Consider the following 22,210-nt stretch of genomic DNA (forward strand, 5'->3'; position numbering starts at 1 on the left):
TTGCATATGTAGGCACTGAATATGTATAGGAATGGTAATAAGGCTTCAGAAGATGTGTGCGCAGCTTACATATTCTGCTTAATGGGTCCATTATCACTACGAGAAAAGTTATGCTCTTCAGTCAATGCAGCACTTTTTAATAGCATGCCTATTGCTCAAGTGGATTTTTTTTTCTTTAATATAAAAATGGATGACTGCCTAGAACCCTTTCAGGTGGACACCTAGACATATCCTCTTAACAAAAGTTAGGAGTTGAAGGGATAGCCTTTATTAGGTCTCCTACCTGACCCTCTCTCTGTCAACACATTCCTATTATCTTGCCACTCTTCTGCCACCGCCATCAAGAAGCATAAACCCTGTGTAATCTCCAATTGGTGACTTAGGGTTTCCATATATGTTAACAATCTAAACATACAATCTTTGCACAGTGCTGAGGACACTCATGTGATAGTGATGGGTGCCTGATCAGTCAATCACTAGCACTGCCACGTAGGAAGAAGGTGATTTACATGTTCTCTAAACCACAAAGTATCAGGTAGGTCATCCAAGCAGTGTAGGAGGGCAGTAGCTAAGTGAACCTCTTGCTTTGTCCTGCAGGAACAAAGCACAGGTTTACTCTCAACCTAAAAGGTACCAAAACTGCCAACAACATGGTTGCTCCAGGTGTTACTAACAGCAAAAAGTACCCTAAACACAAAGGGCGCGTTCACAACATCACGCCACATCATGAGCGTTGGTACCATTAATCTGAAAGGCAACACGCCTTCGTTGCAGCACAGCACAACGCAGTAACAGGAGTAACAAAGTGCTGCCGCAACTGGGGAGGTGGGCTGTGCCTTCCTGTGTCCACTCTCCTCCTCCACTCCCTCGCTCCTGGCAGCGGCAGCCTGCGTGGAATCTGGGGTGCCATTTGGAGTTCACGGTGACCGAGCCTGCGGAACCAAGCTGAGGACTGAGTCACAGAGATTTGCTTTGTCTTGGGACCAAAGCTGGGGAGACTCATTGCCATGTGTGCCTATATCAGAAATAACAGAGAACCTGATCATGAGGACTAAACCTCCGGGGACAACTGACCTCCAAGTGCACTGGACTAGATTCATTGCCTACAAAAAGTGGTAAGCATAACTAGGGGCGAACTGACAATTCATGGGGCCTCTGGGCAATAGGGGATCATGGGGCCCCTGTGTCCTTGCCCAAACACAAAAAAGCCTATGAAAAAGGTACCAGGGGCATCTCATGGGGCCCCCTACTGACCCCGGGCCCTTGGGAAGTGCCTGAGTTTCCAAATGGTCAGTCCGCCCCTGAGCATAACTGTGCTTAACTGCTTTCTGCCCACACTATGCCAGTAAAGACTGCTCCTCGCTTTGCAGCCCATCACATATCCACTGTGTATGCTACAAAAGGGACAGCTTCACATTAATATTATTATTATACAGGGTTTATATAGCGCCAACAGTTTGCGCAGCGCTTTACAATATAAGGGAGACAGTACAATTACAATACATTTCAGTACAGAAGGAATAGGAGGGCCCTGCTCGTGGAGCTTACAATCTAAAGGGCCTATCCACTGTGTATGCTACTAAAGGGACAGCTTCACATGCACCACCTTACACATGGGCCTGAACGATAGCCGACTTAGTAGTGACAATTAGGAGTACTTTGTAGCCAATTCCAGGGGCATCCCTTAACAGAAAAGCACATACCCACCCATTGAAGGGTGGGCTGGATGTGCAGAGTGCACTCAAGGGCACCTTTTTGGAGTTCATTAATGCCGTTATATTTTTACCATTTACCTCAGTTAAAACTTGGTTAATCTTGTTGCAGTATATTCAATTGCCATAATATAGGCCAGTGTTCACTCTATTCAGTCCAGCATCTTTAAACATGTCTAGTTGCTTGTCTACTGGTTTATGCATTGTGTTTGACTTGCTTTACCACAATATACTTACTTTATCTACCATCCAGTTACTTGTGGCCTATTTTATGTGTATTATAATAGATTGGCAGTATACGAGTGCTTCAGTTACATAGGTGTGAGCGGTCTTCAACCAGTTATGTCAGGGGGACTCATCATCTCATTTTACTCCTGCGAGACTAAAAGCTACACAAATGTTTTGGTGAATTTTGCTGCATTGGGCCTCCCATTTAAATGAATAGGCTGCCATAACACAGTGCACCTTAATATGTGTGTGTAGGGGCCTAAAGCACAGGTAACATTTGACTCTTTCCCTTACCTGAAACCATAAAATGTATCAGTCTCCAGTCTTGTATTTAAAACTAAAATTTAAGGCTTGAGATGCAAGAGGACAATTTATCTGCCCAATGCCTTATTTATTTTTATTTATTTATTTTTAATATCTACTGTGCCAGTCCACTTGTCTCCCTTCCATCAGTCATCTGGGGATCCTGGAACACCCACCCCTAACTCTTGGCTGTATCTTACATACAGAAAGCCTGATGTCAGTGCTAGGTTGCCAGTCAGCATCTCACCACTGGGTTCCTAAAAAGATCAAAGATGATACCACTTAATTCAAACCACCGCACCTTCATTTTTGGGTGGACTGACCCTTTATATTATCACAGTTTAAGCACAAGTATCTAGTTACATCTTAGATGCTTATTTTATTAGATTTTATTTTTTTTTCATATTTATGCACTATAAAACCTGCAGAAGCCTATGGTGACCACCCAGAATTCACGGCAATTCCCTTCCCCCATCAGCGTGTGGAGGTACTTCTCCCTTGCTGCAGATGTCACTTTTGAATTTTATGCAGTTTGGTGGACGAATGAACTACAAGTCCCATCTGTCACCATTGCAGACAGACTTGTAGTTCTCAATGGAAGAAGTTGTCAATGCCTGCCATGTATGGCTAGATTACACAACTATCATTACCTTGCTGCCTAACACCTGAGTCAAGATCAGGGGCGGACTGACAACTCATGGGGCCCCCGGGCAATAGAGGATCATGGGGCCCCTGTGTCCTTGCCCAAACTCAAAAAAGCCTATGAAAAAGGTACCAGGGGCATCTCATGGGGCCTCCTACTGACCCCGGGCCCTCGGGCAGTGCCCGAGTTTCCAAATGGTCAGTCCGCCCCTGGTCAAGATCTTAGCCACACATGGAGTGCATTGTTTTTCATGAGACAGCTGATCCACAGACTTACATTTTGAGAAGGCTAAGTGTAGCCCTATAAAGCAAGAAGCAGAAATTATGTATGTGTGGAAAAATACCGCTTCCTCTATGTACATATGTAATATAAAACTATATACAGAAACGGTTTAAAAAAATATTTGTACATGTTAAGAGCTCTTGTACATCTAAAAACATGATAAAATTCCCTTTAGCAGGTTTGTTTTCTAAAGAAAGCAATTGTATTGTTGTTCATTCTGGGCTAAAGGCAATGTCTATTGATATTTACTGCCAACATACAAATTAAATTTAACTGAACTAAGCAATTAGGTCAAGGGAAAGCACAGAGTAAGACATCTGCTTTGACAAGCATTGTGATAACCACGCTTCCATGGGAAGAATAACGACTGGGTTTTCTAATGGCAAATATTTGTGTTTTCAAAATATTATTTTAACATTACAACAATCAGTGTTATTTTGTGACAAAGCTTTTTTTTTGATAAATATAAACATTTTCAAGTTCTGTCCAGTTACATAGTCGAAGATTAAACTTTGAAGAAAATGTTACAATTTCAATTTAAATATGAATAGTAATCACTTATAAAAGGACCTATTTTTACGATCATGATCAGTGCACCCATAAGGTTGCTTTCACACTAGCGGCATCATTTACCACCTCCCTGAAAAGCAATCTACAGTGGATTGCTTTTCAGAGGACAACAAAAGGAAGTTAGCAGGCATTCAGAATGTTGCCACCCCTGATACATACATACATACATTCAGGGGTGGACTGACAACTCATAGGGCCCCCGGGAAATAGGGGATAATGGAGCCCCTGTGTCCTTGCCCAAACTCAAAAAAGCCTATGAAAAAGGTACCAGGGGCATCTCATGGGGCCCCCTACTGACGCCGGGCCCTCGGGCAGTGCCCGAGTTTCCAAATGGTCAGTCCGCCCCTGCATACATTTTATAGCGAGAAAAATCCTCTCTTTTATTAAAAGAGGTATAGACTCCAGAGAGAGAGAGAGATCATATTACCTCTGTACAAATCATTAGTAACACTTCATCTGGAATATGCAGTTCAGTTTTGGGCACCAATTCACAAAAAGAACATTGGGGAACTGGAGAAAGTACAGAGAAGGGCAACCAAACTAATATGAGGCATGGAGGAGCTCAGCTATGAGGAAAGATTAGAGGAACTGAATTTATTCTCTCTTGAGAAGAGGAGATTAAGGGGGATATGATCAACATGTATAAATACATTAGTGGTTCATATAGTGAACTCGGTGTAGAGCTATTCACCCTGAGGTCATCACAGAGGACAAGGGGGCACTCTTTACGTCTGGAGGAAAAGAAATGTAATCTCCAAACACGGAAAGGTTTCTTCACAGTGAGAGTTGTGAAAATGTGGAATAGACTCCCTCAAGAGTTCGTTCTGGCCAGCTCAGTGGATTGCTTTAAAAAAGGCCTGGAATCTTTATGGATACACAGAATATAACTGGATACTAACATTTATAGGTAAAGTGTATCTAGGGAATATCCGATTGCCTCTCAGGGGATCAGGAAGGAATTTTTTTCCCTGCAGGAGTAAATTGGATCATGCTTTGCTGGATTTTTTTGCCTTCCTCTGGATCAACTGTGGGTATAGGATTATAACAATTTTTTTTTAATGGTTGAACTGGATGGACTTTTGTCTTTTTTCAGCCAGACTATGTAGAAATACTATGTAGAAATATATATATATATATATATATATATATATATATATTTATTAGATTGCCAAACTGGCAATTTTACATTGCGGGGCAGTACCGCAAATTCGATCTAAGGTTTTGGCTCGCGGTTGGGGTATGGCCCTATTCACTTATATAGGAGAGTTCGACAGATACTGCCAGTCAAACTCTGCAAGTAGAGGTAAAATTTCTGCGCCGTGATGCAAAGCATCGCAGTCATGACAATGTGACTGCTCCAAGCAGCACTATATCAGCCTGTAGGTGAGTGGTGGTAAAAAGACAAATCAACTGCTTGTTTTTACCACCCCCCGGGCACCCGTGTAAAACTGATATTTCACTTTCAGATAGATACTGGAGAGTTAAGTGGAACTATGGGAAAATAAAAAGTTATGGTGGCCATACACGCTTCCTTGAATGATATATTCCATAAATGATGGATTTCTTTTCTGATCGATCTCTCCATATCAATCTATAGTCAACAACACATTCAATAGATATGACACACTAAGGGCTCGTTCACACTTGACTGTTTTACCAACGCTTGCCAAACGCCCCTATAGCGTTTGGCAAGCATTGGTCCGGCATTTGCGGAGAGTTTAACGCTCCGCAAACGCCGCATGCACGGTTTAGCGGCGGTTGCCGAGCGTTAAAAACGCCCCACAAACACCTATAATGAAGTTTAAATGGTGTTACCACTCCGCAAACGCGTCGCAACCAGCGTTTGCGGAGCGGCACTATAGACTAGAATAGGAGGCTTCAACGCCTCCTGACTCGACCAGAGGCGTCCGTTTCTCCGCGATGCTAACGCTCCCGTTAGAACAGCACCATGTGCAATGTGCAGAATTGTTAGAGTTTTTACCGCTTCCCAAACGCCTCTCTGCCGCCTGCACACAACGCTAGTGTGAACGTAGCCTAAGAATTCAACCTTGATTGATAAAAGTATGTGTAACCCTGTACCAGGGCATGTACCAAAAACCAATACCCCAAAGAAAACACAAAAACCCTCTGTGTTAGGGATATCAGCCAGGAGTACCTCTAAGAATTTAGGTTTAGGGCACGTTTTAATATTTAATAGAATTTTATTTTTTGTAATAAATTATTTTTTCTTTTTTTTTTTACTTTATTTTAAAGATATTCGGGTCTGGAGTACCCCTTTTAAGAAACTGGGCTGAGCACCTTTTATGTTTGCTAGACATCTCTGTTTACAAGTGAGGGATAGGTGCAGTTCCAACATCCATCAACAAATGACGGCAATCTCTGTTATATATATATATATATATATATATATATATACTGACATACACACACACGTACATACATACACACACATATATATACATACATACATATACATACACACACATATAAATATTTTTATTTTATATTTTTGAATGTATGTACGTATTGAATGAGAATAGGTAACACACCTATATTGTGATATCGTCACAATATCCCACAGTCTTGCCCTGGATTGAAGATGTCCAATCAGGACGTAACGCTTCAAGGTGTGATTCACGTGCTGCTCTATCACATCCGGTGACATCACATCTATTCAGTGGACTGCACCAAGCTTCCGGGATAGAAGCAGGGGCGGCTATCTTCCCCAATACAAACTGCTATACCTAGTACTGGTTTTCAGACACTATTAAAAAGGAGTGTAACGTTTGATATTTATACCTTTTGATAAATGGTTTTCTGCTATGATACCCCCCCCCTTTTATTATATTTTATGAGTGATGGTGTACTACTTGGTGGAGAATCTATAGGAGCTAAGAGACCAAGGACAGAAATAAAGGGGGTTACTCCAAAAGTGCAAGTGACCTATCTAGCAATAATGGATCAATATCTCATCTCATTGTGAAGGTCAGTCCATGTGGGGATCCTAGAAGCACATAGTGGAGCACCTGTCTGTCTTCATAACTCCAAAGACATGCTGGTAGATTAATTGGATCCTGTCTAAATTGTCCCTAGTATATGTATGAATGTGAGTTAGGGACCTTAGATTGTACGTCCCTTGAAGGTCAGGGACTGATGTGAATGTACAATATATATGTGTAAAGTGCTGTGTAAATTGATGGCGCTATACAAGTACCTGTAAAATAAATAAATAAATAAGCAGTACAAGCACTTTTACATTGTTTACACCATGGGTGTCCAACCTGCAGCCCTGCAGCTGTTGAGGAACTACAAGACTCAGGTGGCATTGCAAGGCTGACAGTTGCAAGCATGACTTCCAAATGCATAATGGGAGGGTCGCACGTTGGACACCCTTGGTTTACACAGTCATATGTGACTTTTTAAAGTGGACTTTCTTTTTGATCTTTGTGCTGGTTTCTCCATATGTGTGGTTATAATTCCAGTATATATTTTATTGGATTCATTGAATATTAAGGCAGAGCAGTTTTGATTTATTTTATTATCATGATTTCGATAGTTGGAAGATATGATTGTAAGTTATCGAATGCACCACTGTTTTCACCATGTAATCTCATAATTCGACCAATCAAAATGCTCTCAAAATTCACAAACAATGCATGTCAGTTCTGCCGATCAATGCAACATACAGTGGGGATCGAAAGTTTGGACACCCCAGCTAAAAATCTGTATTAATGTACATAAAAAAGCCAAGGAAAGATGGAAAAATCTCCAAAAGGCATCAAATTACAGATTAGACATTCTTATAATATGTCAACAAAAGTTAGATTTTATTTCCATCATTTACACTTTCAAAATAACAGAAAACAAAAAAATGGCGTCTGCAAAAGTTTGGGCACCCTGCAGAGTTAATATCTTGTACTGCCCCCTTTGGCAAGTATCACAGCTTGTAAACGCTTTTTGTAGCCAGCCAAGAGTCTTTTAATTCTTGTTTGAGGTATCTTTGCCCATTCTTCCTTACAAAAGTCTTCCAGTTCTTTGAGATTTCTGGGCTGTCTGTCACGCACTGCTCTTTTAAGGTCTATCCATAGATTTTCAATTATGTTGAGGTCAGGAGATTGTGAAGACCATGGCAAAACCTTCAGTTTACGCCTCTTGATGTAATCCCCCGTGGATTTCGAGGTGTGTTTAGGATCATTATCCATTTGTAGAAGCCATCCTCTCTTTAACTTCAGCTTTTTCACAGACGGCATCAAGTTACCATCCAAAATTTGCTGAAATTTTATTGAATCCATTTTTCCTTCTACTCGTGAGATGTTCCCTGTGCCACTGGCTGCAACACAACCCCAAAGCATGATTGATCCAACCCCATGCTTAACAGTTGGACAGAGGTTCTTTTCATTAAATTCTGTGCCCCTTCTTCTCCAAACGTACCTTTGCTCATTCCGGCCAAAAATTTCAATTTTAACCTCATCGGTCCACAGAACTTGTTTCCAAAATGCATCAGGCTTGTCTATATGTTCATTTGCAAAGTTCAAACGATGATTTTTGTGGTGAGGACGTACAAGAGGTTTTCTTCTGATGACTCTTCCATGAAGACCATATTTGTACAAGTATCTCTTTATAGTGGAATAGTGTACCACAACTCCAGTGTCTGCCAGATCTTTCTGAAGGGATCGTGCAGTCAAACGTGGATTTTGAATTGTTTTTCTCACAATCCTGCGAGCTGTTCTGTCTGATATTTTTCTTGGTCTTCCAGATCTTGCTTTAACTTCCACTGTTCCTGATGACTGCCATTTCTTAATTACATTCCGAAGAGAGGATATTGACATCTGAAAACGCTTTGCTATCTTCTTATAGCCTTCTCCAGCTTTGTGAGCGTCAACTATTTTCAGTTTCAGTTTTCTAGACAACTGCTTAGAAGAACCCATGGTGCTGATTGTTGGGGCAAGGTCAGATGAGTCTGGGCATTTAAAACCTTTGAGATTGACATAACCTGGTCTTCCCAGACAATTGAGAACAATCCATGACACTGGCAGGTCTCAGCTTTGCAAAGGGGGCAGTGCATGCTATAAATTCTGCAGGGTGCCCAAACTTTTGCAGACGCCATTTTTTTGTTTTCTGTTATTTTGAAAGTGTAAATGATGGAAATAAAATCTAACTTTTGTTGACATATTATAAGAATGTCTAATCTGTAATTTGATGCCTTTTGGAGATTTTTCCATCTTTCCTTGGCTTCTTTATGCACATTAATACAAATTTTTAGCTGGGGTGCCCAAACTTTCGATCCCCACTGTACATGATAAATAAATTTCCCACCTGTCCGATCAACTCAGATCGAACCTGATCTAAATTTAGAGATTTGAGGCTTCTCTCCAACATCACAGGCAATAGAGAACCGCACTCACTGGACTGCTGGTATTGATGAAGACATGAGTCCCAGTAATGACTTTTCTATGGTTTTCCCTGCAATCCCTTGTGAGGGACAAGGGTGCTAATACTTCTGCCATCACCTTGAAGAAAAACATGTAGGGCTGATGAGAGCTTGAAAAGGAGGAGAGCCTTGAATTGAAAGCTCACTTCCTTTTTCCATATCACCAGGGGGAAGTGCTGAGATGCTGGATGTTCAGACAGATGTATATAGGCATGTCCCAATCAATGCCATCCATATAACTCCCTGGAGACAGGATCTGTCTTTCAGATCACACCACCGTCTCACCGCTAGCTCCGCCCAATTGTTGATGACAGTTCAGACAGTTTTCTGTCAGACGTAAGCATTGGCTGAAGCTAGTGGTGACGCAAATGTCACATTGCGGCGAGTGGAGACAGGTTTGCGAGCGTCAGGTTTATTTTTATTTCTGCGAGTCGGCATTGTCGTGACAAGGCTGGATGTCGTAATTGACAATTGGTTACAACACTGGAACCAATTTTTTTTTTTTTAATAAAGGACTTGTCAAAACTTTTTTGTGTTATTTCTTTCAGTAAAGAATTTTTTTCAAAAGTCCAGTCTCTATTTTTTTTTACAATTTTAACCCTTTAGTGAATGGGTAGGGGTACATTTACCCCTTACTCATTCACAATGGGGAGGCAGCATCAGGGTGCCCCTTTATTTAAACTCCCACAACCACCGGGCAAGGGTTGTGCAGAAGAGGCCCTTGCCCCCATCAGCACGGGGACACCATTCCAATGCTGAGGGCACATGGCCTGGTAAGGCGAGGGGGTGGGGGGGTGCTGTCGGAACTGTTCTGGGCTCACAGAATTAAACAGGACGGCCTGAACTTATCTTTACATGGGCATGCTGGAAGCCATTTTGTTCTGTATAGTCTATTGTCATGGTTTCTGAATACAGATTCTAAGAGCATTCCAAAGTTGTTACAGCTTATGTTCCCAGGTTATAAATTTGAGGGGAGATATGGTGGTATCAGAGTGCTACAAGATAAACACTAGACATGATACCAAGTTGTATGATAAACGGATGAGTCCATGTCTAGATTGAACAAAGGACAAAAGAAATGTTCACAATGATTTTTTTTTCCATGAACCTCTGGAAAGAAAGCGTACATATTAAACTTTACATTGCATATGGTGTTATTATTTGACAGGAATATTTTAGCCAAATATGTCAATTATATTACTATTATTAGTATTGCACAAAGTGAATACTTGCTTACTTAAGTAATTCAGGTTTTATATTACTATATTCAATTTCCATATACATATTTTTTGGGTTTTAACAATTAATACATATTGGTACATTGTGGATATTGTGTTTTTAACATTATAAAGAATTAGTTTGAGTTCATTGTATTACAGCGTTGGTATGTTACAAAAAACGTGAGATAATAAGAAACCTCAACAAATGTCTAAGATATATAGGTAGATTTTTTTTTTCTCCAAAATCACTTCAGTAATACATTATTTTCAGTGGCATTAGTCCCAGCATGTCTGACCAATTATGTCAAAAGAAATCTTATCTCAAAATTTAGAGTTTTCTTACTAACCAGGATTAAAAGGTCAACTTTTGATATGACTCAGAATAGGTGTCAGGAAAAACCCAAATCATTCCTAATCCTATACTGCCCCCTTCTGGTAATTAAAATCAATTAATAGAGAAAATGACACCTAGTCTGCCGTAACTTTTAGGCAAGATAAGCTTTTGCCCGCCTAGGATTTTTTGGGGGATAAAAGTAGGAGACGGATAGAGAATGCACACATCATCAAAAAGACAGGACCTCACAAGACAGAAGATAAAGGACAACAGACAGACACAGACACACCCTGAAGTGAGCTGACTGAAAGCTGACACCACTGACACTATATGAGTCCATATTGGTAACTATAACTTTCATTTTCTTCAGCTAACTTGTACTAGCCTTATGTCTCCAGCTCAACTGTTTAGTCCGATAACGGTCATGGCTAGCACAGGAACTGATGTGTAGCAATTTTAACTGCAGTATAAATTATTTTCATTTCAATTCTCTGGGGGGAAATTCTATTTTAAATATCCCCAAAGCAAATTTTAGCTTCTAGTCAATGGTTTAGCTGGATATATATAAATACAGTATATATAGTATTCTATGCAGCGTGTGCGCCAGCAAGAAGACTAGAGGAATAGCGTCACTGATGCATGCATTGTCGCAGCTCACCATCCATGTAGCCTCCTCAAATGGTGATAGGACAGTGCATGCATCCTTAATCAGCAGCCACTGGCATGGCGAAAAGAAGCCAAGCTCCCCTGAGCCTGTGCCATACTCACAGATACTCACTGATGGCCCTCTGCTGTGTGTGCAGCCACTGCAGCATTGCCAAGGTTGAGTTCCACCTGGTGGTCATGTCACAAATGAGGCAGTTAGAATTCCTGTTGAATGTCAGCGAGCCGAACACTGGCATTGTATGATCACCGGAAATGACTTTTCTGGCCTGCCTCAGAAGATCTTGTAAGCCTGGGCACCTGTTCAATAAACACTGCACCACCAAAGTTAAGGACATGTGGAAAAAAAGGACAGGTGTGCCCTGCCTGCGGAGGATACACCATGTCCACGACCAGCACTTTCACTGTGGACACAGAGGCTGCTTGCCCTCTCTTAGCTGCCTGTAAGCGTCTTCCTCTCCTTGTTGGCCTTTCGGGCATGATGGGGATTTTTACAACTTTTTATTTTTGAGTGTGGGGATGGGAATTTGGTGCAATATTTTTGCGCTTGGTGCTCTATAAACTGTTTTGTTTGTTTGTTTTTTGCAGAAAATAGGGGGTACTTTCTTGGATATTTTATGGATATTTTCTTTTTATGGATTTTTTTTTCTACTGCTGCAGCAAAAAATAAGTAAAAAAAAATAAGTAAAAAAAAAAAAAAAAATGGTGATGGAGAAGGAAGAACATCGGTGACTCAGAAGGTGGAACTGCAAAAAAAAGAAAAAAGGGAACCACTGCTAACACAGAAGGAGGAACAGCAAATATGCCCTAAATAGTTTTAGTGCTGCTGCCAATAAATAAATAATTAAATTAAAAAATAAAAAAGCGGGAGGAATACTAAAGATGCAGCAACAGAACCTGATGCTACAAAAAAAAAAAATTAACAAAGAAGAAAAAAAAAAAATGGCAACAGCAGGGACACAGAAGAGCTCTAAAAAACACTAATACTTCACTCCACTACACTGCTCCACAACACCGCATTACATTGGCTACACTGTCTCCTAACACACCACTAACTATCCTCACCTATCTAACTCTAGCAACACACTACACAAGGCTGCCCTGTAAGCCGCCTTATATAATGTGGGGCATGGACTTCACCCGTAAGCCATGATTGGCCAGTCATGGCTTTCACAGTGAATTCAGCTGTGAGCAACAGGTTTGAAATTATTACGTTTTAGTCGTTAGATCTCAAATATTACCAAGATGATGATAGACATGCAAGGTTTGTTCTTTTCTAGGCCAGTCTATTTGTAATGTCACCCAGAAGCAACAGCCAATCCTAACAGTCAGTATATACAGTGCTCAGCATAAATGAGTACACCCCTTTTGAAAAGTAAGATTTTAATATCTCAATGAATAAAAGAACAATTTCCTAAATTTTGACAAAACTTTGTAGAACATTTGTTTAGTTCATTACATGAAAGTAAGGTTAATAATATAACTTAGATTACAAAATCTTCAGTTTTACTCAAATTAGTTGATGCAAAAATTAATACACCCCACAACAAAAACTACTACATATAGTATTTTTTATGACCTCCATAATTTGGAAAGGACAGCACCAAGTCTTCTAGGCATGGAATGAACAGGTTGGCGACATATTGCAACATCTATTTTTTTCCAATCTTCAAGAACGACGTCTTTTAGAGCTTGGATGCTGGATGAAGAGTGATGCTCAATGTTTCTCTTCAGAATTCCCCATAGGTGTTTGACTGGGTTCAGACCAGGAAACATACTTGGCCACTGAATCACTTTCACCCTGTTCTTCTTCAGAAATACAACAGTGGCCTTTTGTGTGTTTTGGATTATTGTCATGTTGGAAAAGTGCATGACGACCAAGGGCATGGAGTGATGGTAGCATCTTCTTTTTCAACATAGAGCAGTACATCTGAGAATTCATGATGCCATCAATAAAATGCAGCTCCCTGACACCAGCAGCACTCATGCAGCCCCACAGAAGGACACTGCCACCACCATGTTTCACTGTAGGAACAATGCATATTTCTTTGTACTTTGCGATGCCAGAGAGTTTTGAAGCCATCAGTTCCAAAACCATTTATCTTGGTCTCATCATTCCAGAGTACATAGTCCCAGTAGCCATCTTCTTTTTCAAAATGGGCCTTGGCAAATTTTAGGTGGGCTTTTTTGTGCATGGGCTTTAGGAGATGCTTCCTTCGTGAATGACACCCATACATGCCATTTCTCTGCTGTGATATCTGCCATATTCTGTCATGGGAACCAATCACCCCAGGTTGGCTTTCTTCTTCTTTAGCTAATAAAAGTGAACTTGCATGGCGATTTTCTTCAACCCTTCTCATCAGAAGACACTCCTGTTGAGGGGTTAACGTCCGTGGATGGCCTGGACGTTTCTGTGAGATTGTTGCAGTTCCATATTTTTAAAATTTTTGTATCGCTTTTGCTACAGTATTCTGACTGCTAAGTAAAGCTTTGCTGATCTTCTTGTAGCCTTCACCTTTCTTGTGCATAGAAATTATTTTCTTTCTCAGGCCTTGTGACATTTCTTTTCCATGTGGTGCCATTGCTGACAGCATGAAATGGGAAGGGTTTTTCCTTAAGTAACGCCCTTTTATAATCAACTGTCTTCTGGATACCTGTTTAATGAATAATTAGACTCACTTGTAGTTGAATTCTTGTTAGTTAGGATTTTGTTGTCTAAAACTTAGCTTTGCTCCTAAGACTTTCAGTGGAGTGTATTAATTTTTGCAATATGGTCTTGAATGAATTTGTTAGGAAAAATACTTCTTTTGTGTGTGCAAATTAACAAATCTTGTTTGCAATCAATGGCCCGCATTTGTGGGAGTATTTTGTAGTATAGTGTCCCATAGAAAATGTGGATTCTGAAAGAAAAGTAAAGGTTTTCTGACAAATCTGTTGGTGTGTACTCATTTATGTTGTGCACTGTACATATATATCCACGGGTGGATCTTTGATTAAGGGACTATAATACTAATGTCATTGTTTTAGCAGTGGTATTGAGCAACTACAGGACAGTAAGAATACTGGCCAAGCCTGCACTGTGGCTGTTTAGAGAGGTAAAAGGAATTCTTGTACTCTGCTTGAGCTGTTGCAAATGTAATGGGTGGGTTTGTAATTTGATGCAGATTGATTGCATTAGAATAAATAAGAAATCACCTTATATGTACTTATACAGTTTAAAAAGAAAAAATATATTGCAAACCATTAGCAGCATGAATTTGTAGATATTGAGATCGACCATAGTAAGGCCATTGTTTTCAAATTGAATTCTAAGCAGGATATCCTGCCTTTAAAGCCCAATTGAAGCTTGGTCAATTATTATTATAGTACAGTAATAAATTAGGCATTTTTTTTACCCTATCTGCTGTAGCAATGGTTAAAATACCATGTGCTAGCAGCTTACTAGAGAGCTGAACCACTACTCAACATAGAGCACAGCAGCCTGGGTCACCAGCAGTCCAACAGCTCCCCTGCCCAGTGTTCCAGTAAGCAGAATTCATGGTCCCTAAGCAGCACTGTTGACTGGAGCACTGGGCAAGGGGGTGTTGGACCACTGGACACCAGGCCGCTGCGGTCTGTGTTGAGCAGTGGACTGACTTTCTAACAAGCTGCTAGAACAAGGTATTGCTGCGGGAAATACGATTCCTAGAAAAATAATAAAAGAAGCATCAATCATTACAGTTTATAGAAGTGGTCTCCATTCTGTTGCCTGGGGGCTGGATGCGGCCTTTTGATTGCTTTTATCCAGCCCTTGAGGCACTATTTCAATTACTGACACCAATGAAGGGGCACAATTCCTCCCAATGACACCAACAATGGGGCACAGTTCCTCCCAATGCCACCAATGACGGTGCATAATTCCTCCCAATGGTACCATCAAATGGGACACATTTCCTCTCACTAATACCAAAGATAGAGCATTGTTTTATTCCCATGAATGCCAGGACATTTTCTACTCCTTATGGCCATGATTCGGCCTCCCTAAAGTTTAAAGGACAGTAAACTGGCCTTTTGTTTAGAAAGTTTAAAGACTCCTGTGTGACGATCGTGCGTCAGACCCCAGCCCTTCTCACCATACTCGTGACCGAAGGAATAGCCAATCTAAAACTGCAATGTCACGTGCGTAACAATGCCATGCCCAGCTGCACCCTGCACAATGATTTTCCAGCTAATAGACCACAATCGATGAACCGGCAGCCTGAGCGCGATTGTCACTGGGTCAGGTTAATTACACAATTAACCCTTCACACTGCCACCACCTCCTTTTTGTACAGAGAAAGAGGAAACTCGGCAATATCAGCAATAACAATAGAATGATTGGATAATCGTCTGTATAGCACTATCACCGCAGACAGGTTATACAGAGGGTTAAACACACATAGTAGCGCTCTTCAGTGGCAGGAATTCGTAAATTGCATTATGGAGCTTTAGTAACAGTTCAACACTTTCAGAAAGAAAGATTTATTGCTAAAAAGGTCAAAAGGGTGCAAAAAATATTTACAGAAAAAAGATGTAACCAATATATATATATATAAATATACAGAGAACAACAGCACAGCAAAAAGATAACAGAAAGAAAGTTAGGTAGATAAGTACTTGCCAAAAAGTCCTGGGTTAAACAGATCAAGTTTCAGACCAAAAGGGCACAGTCTCCCAAGTTGGTTCTGATGTTAAAAGGGAGAATTCTTCAACTCTTAGGCCTGACAGCCTATTTTGTAGTCCCCCAGCAGGGGGTGTCTCTGGAGTCAAGGACCAATGCCTCATTTGGGGAGGGGTGTCTGGGCAGAGACCCAAACTAGAACCAAAATCTCTCGTAGCTCATATTTTGGCTCATAACTCTTCCTAGGCAAAAGTACCATTCCACCCGCGGGTAGATTAATATGCAGATGCATCTGCGGAACGGTTAGATATGAAATATACAATACAGACTTGAATGGTTCAAGAGATGTAATTTTCTGCTTTCCTATGTATTCCAGCCAGGGAGTGTGACATATCAAGCTGTTTGTCTTCTCGTGGCCAATCTGAAGATATGCATGTTTTTTATGCAAGTCTCTCATATTCCAAGATATGAGACATAGGGGAAAAATGGATTTTAAAAGTGTTATCTAGTTTCTTACTCCTCTGGAATGTCTTTGAACTCAGGGGAAGGCTTAGGTTATCCTTTTACGATGTGCCAGATTGCACAGGTTCTTTAGACAGCGAGGCCCCAGCTCCCTTGGGGGTTTTTTTAACTCGGAGTTCCCTGCTGTGCTCTGGCCTCCAGTGACACTCCTCATCACTAAGGCCACATGTCACTGTAAATGAACAGAGAGGGAGGGGGGATGATGGGACAACATGGGAAATTCTTAACAAAATGGAGGGTTGGAGCAAAATGGTTGAACCGTGTCCATCTCTGTGTGCATGCTTGCTACATCCTGGTCTATAGGACATTTAATAAAGATTCAACTAGGCTCACATGATCAGTTCTAGTGGTGTAATAAAGAAAAAAACATTTATATGAAAAGGATAAATGGACATGCACAACTGATCAGTCTATGGATAGGGAGAGACTGCCAGGTCACTTTCAGGCAAACCCTACCCCCCTCCCCACCCAAGCCTTTGGCAGAGACCACAATGGTCAACATGTAGGCATTATTCAAGTGAAAGAGGATGGGGTGGGAAGAGATCTTGGGATTTACACAAGAAAACTTTTTCTATTGTTACCTCAATTGACACTACGGATGAGAAACCAATTTATTAATGTAGGTTCTGAGTTTAAGTCAGCTTTTAAGTCTTTTTTTTTTATCTTAAAAGAATACAGAAGGAAAGAATGCTTTATTCTACTGCTTTGATGGCGACGCAATTCTGGCTGCTTGACAGGAATGTAGATAAAGTTCCTGAACACCGGCAGCACCCCCTAGGCTCTGTCAGTAACTACTAAGATACAAAAATAATTTTTATATATATTATTTTATATATGTATATACAGTACATACAGTATATGCACAAACAATGCTAAATAAAATATTGTGAAATATGGAAGACTTTACCAAACACATGTAAAACAAGTGCAAAGTTTCAATAAGTTGTGAAAATATTGTGTGTGTGACCTTCCAACTTTTGAAAACTACAAAGTCTTTCAGCACAGAGAAAGTATTCTTTTACGGGTCACCGACACAGCTCACATAAGGCAACATTCCCATATCTCGTTATTTTTCACCAGACAATCCATGTATTTCTCATTGAGAACTGTAAAACGTAGACTCCAGCAGTGTTTCTCCTGATCCTCTTTATCTGACAAGCAACAAAGATCAGACACTGGCAAGCGTGTCAATCACATGGAAGCAAGCGGCGAGGGCTGCCAAAAGATTCGACTTCTGTTCGCACTGTACAAGTTTTCCGACACAGATCTGTTCTCTAAACCCTTCTAGGATTTATATATCATTTAACAATATAGAACACAACAGCTGCACCCAGGCAAAGGAAAACGACTTTGCCAGGAAAGACGAAACAGCTTTACACAGGTGAAGCAGATAGAGTTCAAACAAACCTTTTCAGCATTAAACACTAAGCGGCCATCTTCCTTGTGAAACTTCTAGTTGTTAAGGTTTCATTGCTGACCCAATGACTTACATCAGAATGACCCAAGATGGGGTAAAGTCAGAACTCCTGATCTGCATTCTAGACTTGCTCAATCCAATTTTATTTCTTCCTTTGTGTGTCCTCTTTTTTGTCCTATATGGGGGATTTCACTTTACCTACTGTCCTCTAGATTCAACAAGAAGCAAGAACTTTTTATAACATGAGAAAAATGCTCTCAGACAGTTTTCACCAGGACACGTGTCCCCACTGGAAGAAAACGTTCTAACTTCCTGAGCTGGTGGAAACGCAAAATCTGGATATCTTGCTTTTGATGCTGATGACAATGGTTACCAGGTCCAATAGAGAAGCCAGGGGGAATCTTTCCAACAGGGACAGATACCAGTGAAAACCTAAGCATTCCACTTGCTATCAAAAACAAAAAGGAAATATTTGGCTTTAGATATACAGTTTAACCACTTTGCTGGCATTGCTGTAGCCAGAAGTTTGTTTAAATGTTTTAACCCAGCTGCAAAGTAGGCATGATTCTAGCAGGACCTCTACATGCTTATGAATGTGTGTTAAAGTGGCAGTAAACTCTTCTTTAATAATTTTACCTACACGTAAGCTTATTATAAAGCTTACCTGTAGGTACAATTAATATCTTCTAAACATGAACCATTTAGAAGATATTAGCCCTTTTTGATAGCTAGCACGTGTGCTCTGAAGGAACGACATAGACATGCCATTCCTTCAGAGCTCTGTGCCATGGTCCAGGACTCCCATGTGCATGCGCAGAAGTGAAGTCATCATGGCTCGGCCAGTCATCTGGCCAGAGCTTGTGAACCCGAAGGAAGACTGGGTGAAGATGGAACCCCCAGGGAGCTGCGGCAGCGCTCCACGGTGGGCTTTATTTCATGGTAAGTCCTTCATAATGTTCTAGTATGCAATGCATACTAGCACATTATGCCTTTACCCTGCAGGGTTTTTTTCCCCCCTTTTTTTGGATGCGGTTTACTACTGCTTTAATAACAGGTATAGATTTAAAAACATTAAACAATAAATTCCCATGTTAAAGCTTATAGAAGATTTTGGGCTTACAGTGACTAAATTGGTTATGTTCTTGAGCCAGGATATTTGTACACAGAATACAGAAATAGCAGTTCAGGAGTCTATAACCTACATTCTCTTACCTTGAACATTTGCTTCACCTTCTGTCGTGGAAGGTTCACATTCAGTTTGTGCATTAGTTGTAAGACCTCGTTTATACTCAGGCTCCCATCTCCATTTTTGTCTGCTTCATCGAAGGTTTGCTTCAACCATATTTAGCAGGAGTTAAGGAAGGAATAGTCTGTCATTTCAGTAAAAGCGTTACTAATATTGAGCTGTATGTTTCTTGCTACCGCATCAGCCTGACTTTCTTAGAAACAGGTGAACAGTGAAATTTTTAGGAAAAAGATTACATTTCATCTTTCCTACAAATAAGGAGTGGTTTACAAACCACCATTTGCAGAATAGAGAACTCAAAAGCCTTTTTCCATTTTTTCCTTATTTAAATGTAAATTTTTAACAAGAAAATTAAGATTTTTTTTCTAAGACTTTTCCATTTTACTATACATATGTAACCAGGTGCTTGGCTAGAGACAGAATGTGATTTAGGACACTGTGCTGTAGTGTTCCCTATGTCTCCCAATGGACTTCACCTGAATAGGTTAACACTGCCTCACCTCCATCTACCAAGTGGAGCTGACAAGCAAAAGGAGCTCAAGAGACTTGATCGTTGGCAGCACTGAATTATGGGTGATAGAGTTCAGGAAGTAATCATTACTATGACTGTCTATAGACCATCGAACTGCAGTTTCTGATGTGAGCCAGGCATAAAAGAGAGAAAGCTGTATTTTCACAGGCTTAATACTGAAGGATTTCATCTTTACTGCGAGGAGACTGAGTGTGCACATCAACCTGCTACAAGCCTATGGATGTATGCTGAGGATGGGAGTCATTCCAGGTAGATCCAGAGGCGAGGACACTGCTGCCAATAACCTGTTGCTGCTAGCAGAAACTGAGCACATAGGGACCAGCCATCTAGCTAGTAGCATTATTTACTGCATGTAGACAATACTGGGACTGTACTCATGTGCACCACCATAAAGATTTGGCCCCAATGTTAGCCAGCTGAAGAACTAGGGTTAAGGACTGCTCACTCAAATAACTGCTTCACAAGAACTTTGCCTATTGTTCATAGTAAGAGGAACCCCTTTAGGCGTTTTACGTTTTCTCACTGCCATTCATAGAGTGCACTCTAAAGTGGATATAGCCCACTGCTTACAGAGGAGGTATTGCTATATTGCAACCCGGGACAATATATTGTATTCTTTTACCACTAACCAGTCTGACATTTTCTTTTTGTTAATGAACCTTAGTTGTGTGCAGGGTATCTATATTTGTGTTCCCACTAGCAGTGCAGTATTCATTTGCTTATCCTGGCATGTTTGTGGGGTTGAAGTTGTTCTCAGAATTGGGACAGAAGAACAGGGAACCTAATCTACCAAGTGGCTCCTGCGAAGGTAGTTCTACACATACATGCATAAACTTTCAATTATATATATATATATATATATATATATATATATATATATATATATATATATACATACATACATACATATATATATATATATATATATATATATATATATATATATATATATACACATACATACATACTTATACATACATATACAGAGTTGATCTCAAAATGCATATAGCATTAGATCTGAACCAGATTTCAAAGATTCAGATGTCCTAAGTCTAATCTAAATTTCTGTGTCCTGTTGACCTTCTTACTGGGATGCAAAGTGATCTAAAATTTTAAATGGTCACTGGATTGGGAAATGAGGGAAAAAAATATTTTAATGGGGATACTATGTAGAGATCTTCTCTCCCTTCCTGCCATGTCTAACATCTCCTCAAAGGGAGACAGTCCGCAGGAAAAAAAAGTGACTATTCTCTCCTTTAAGGTAAAAAAACCCCAAAAAAACCCAAAAAACTTTTGGCTTTACAGTAGATATACTTTAATGAAAGGAATAGATTTAAAAAAGATTGAAATCCTCTTTTGAAATGACATTAACATGTTAAAGCTTATCCGAGATTTTAGTGGTTGGTGTTATATAGTATATACACTTTAATTCTCTAGAACAGTCATCACTAAATGGCGGACCGGGGTCTGGATGCGGACTGAGTCACTGTCCCAACCGGACCCAAGAGGTCTCGCCATTTTGGAGCCTTTTCTTCCCCCAGGCATCTCACGGTCATCCTCACAGAGCTGGCAGCGGGAGGCAAGAAAGTTCTGGATGGAGGGCGGGAGCTCCCCGAGGTTAACAAGCAGGTGATTGGTTGCTAGGATGAAGGAAAGTCCTAGCAATCAATCACTGTCAGTGTAAGGTAGGACAGTGGGGGGAGCAAAGATAAGGGGTTAAGGACATTAGTGTGAAGAGGGGCTGATGTGAAAAGGAGCTGAGGACTGAATGTGGGTGAGGGCTGAGGACTAAATGTGGGGGGCTTAGAAAAGTAATGTTAATGAGGAGCTGAAGACAGTAGTGTGGGGGGGGTTGAGGACATTAAACTTAAAGTGAAGGAGCTGAGGCCTGAAATGTGAGGGGCTAGAGGCTGCGATGTGGGGGGTTGACAGCATTAAAGTGGGAGGTGCTGAGGACAGTAATGTGGGGGGCTAAGGAATGTGGTGTGTGGAGGCTGAGGACATTAAAGTGGGGGGGCCGAGAACTGTAATGTGGGGTGGCTGAGGACAGTAACGTGGGGGGACTGAGGACAGTATTGTGGGGAGGTGATGTAAAAAGTGGAAGAGTACTCTGCAGTGAAGGGGGGAGAGTACTGTTGGGGGGGTGGTGATGTCAAGAAAGTGTGAGAACACTACTGTGAAAGGGGTGGAGGGGGGTGATGTAAAGGGGGAGCTGAGGACACTCATCAAGAGAAGATCTTGCTGTGAACAAGGTGGGGACTGTGATATGAAATGGGAATTGAGAACGCCGATGTAAGAACAGGCTCAGATCTGTACATGTGCATTTGGCGCACACATCATGGGTAGGTCAGCTCACTCATTTTAATGGGCTGCACTACCCACGAGAAACACAAAGTCCCCAACCCTTTTTTCCTCAGAGCTGAGGAAGTGGGTTCAGCTCCCGAAACGCGTCAGGATATCCGCATCAT

At 40.9% G+C, this 22,210-nt stretch overlaps 1 protein-coding gene across 2 annotated transcripts in view; it reads right to left on the bottom strand.

The window, feature by feature from the left end:
• LOC149456878 (1-phosphatidylinositol 4,5-bisphosphate phosphodiesterase eta-2-like) overlaps nt 1-19,306 on the bottom strand; it is a 225,061-nt gene extending 205,755 nt beyond the window's left edge. For both annotated transcript variants that reach the window (XM_089684347.1, XM_089684346.1), the window contains exon 1: nt 19,177-19,306. In XM_089684347.1, the coding sequence (XP_089540473.1) occupies nt 19,177-19,230 (54 nt within the window). In that variant the 5' untranslated portion in view covers nt 19,231-19,306. The remainder of the gene's footprint in view (nt 1-19,176) is intronic.
• Between the last annotated feature and the right edge of the window lie 2,904 nt (nt 19,307-22,210).

The sequence above is a fragment of the Staurois parvus genome, unplaced genomic scaffold (assembly GCF_062004578.1).
Source record: "Staurois parvus isolate SC_StPar_1 unplaced genomic scaffold, SC_StPar_1.0 ptg000346l, whole genome shotgun sequence".
Taxonomy (NCBI): domain Eukaryota; kingdom Metazoa; phylum Chordata; class Amphibia; order Anura; family Ranidae; genus Staurois; species Staurois parvus.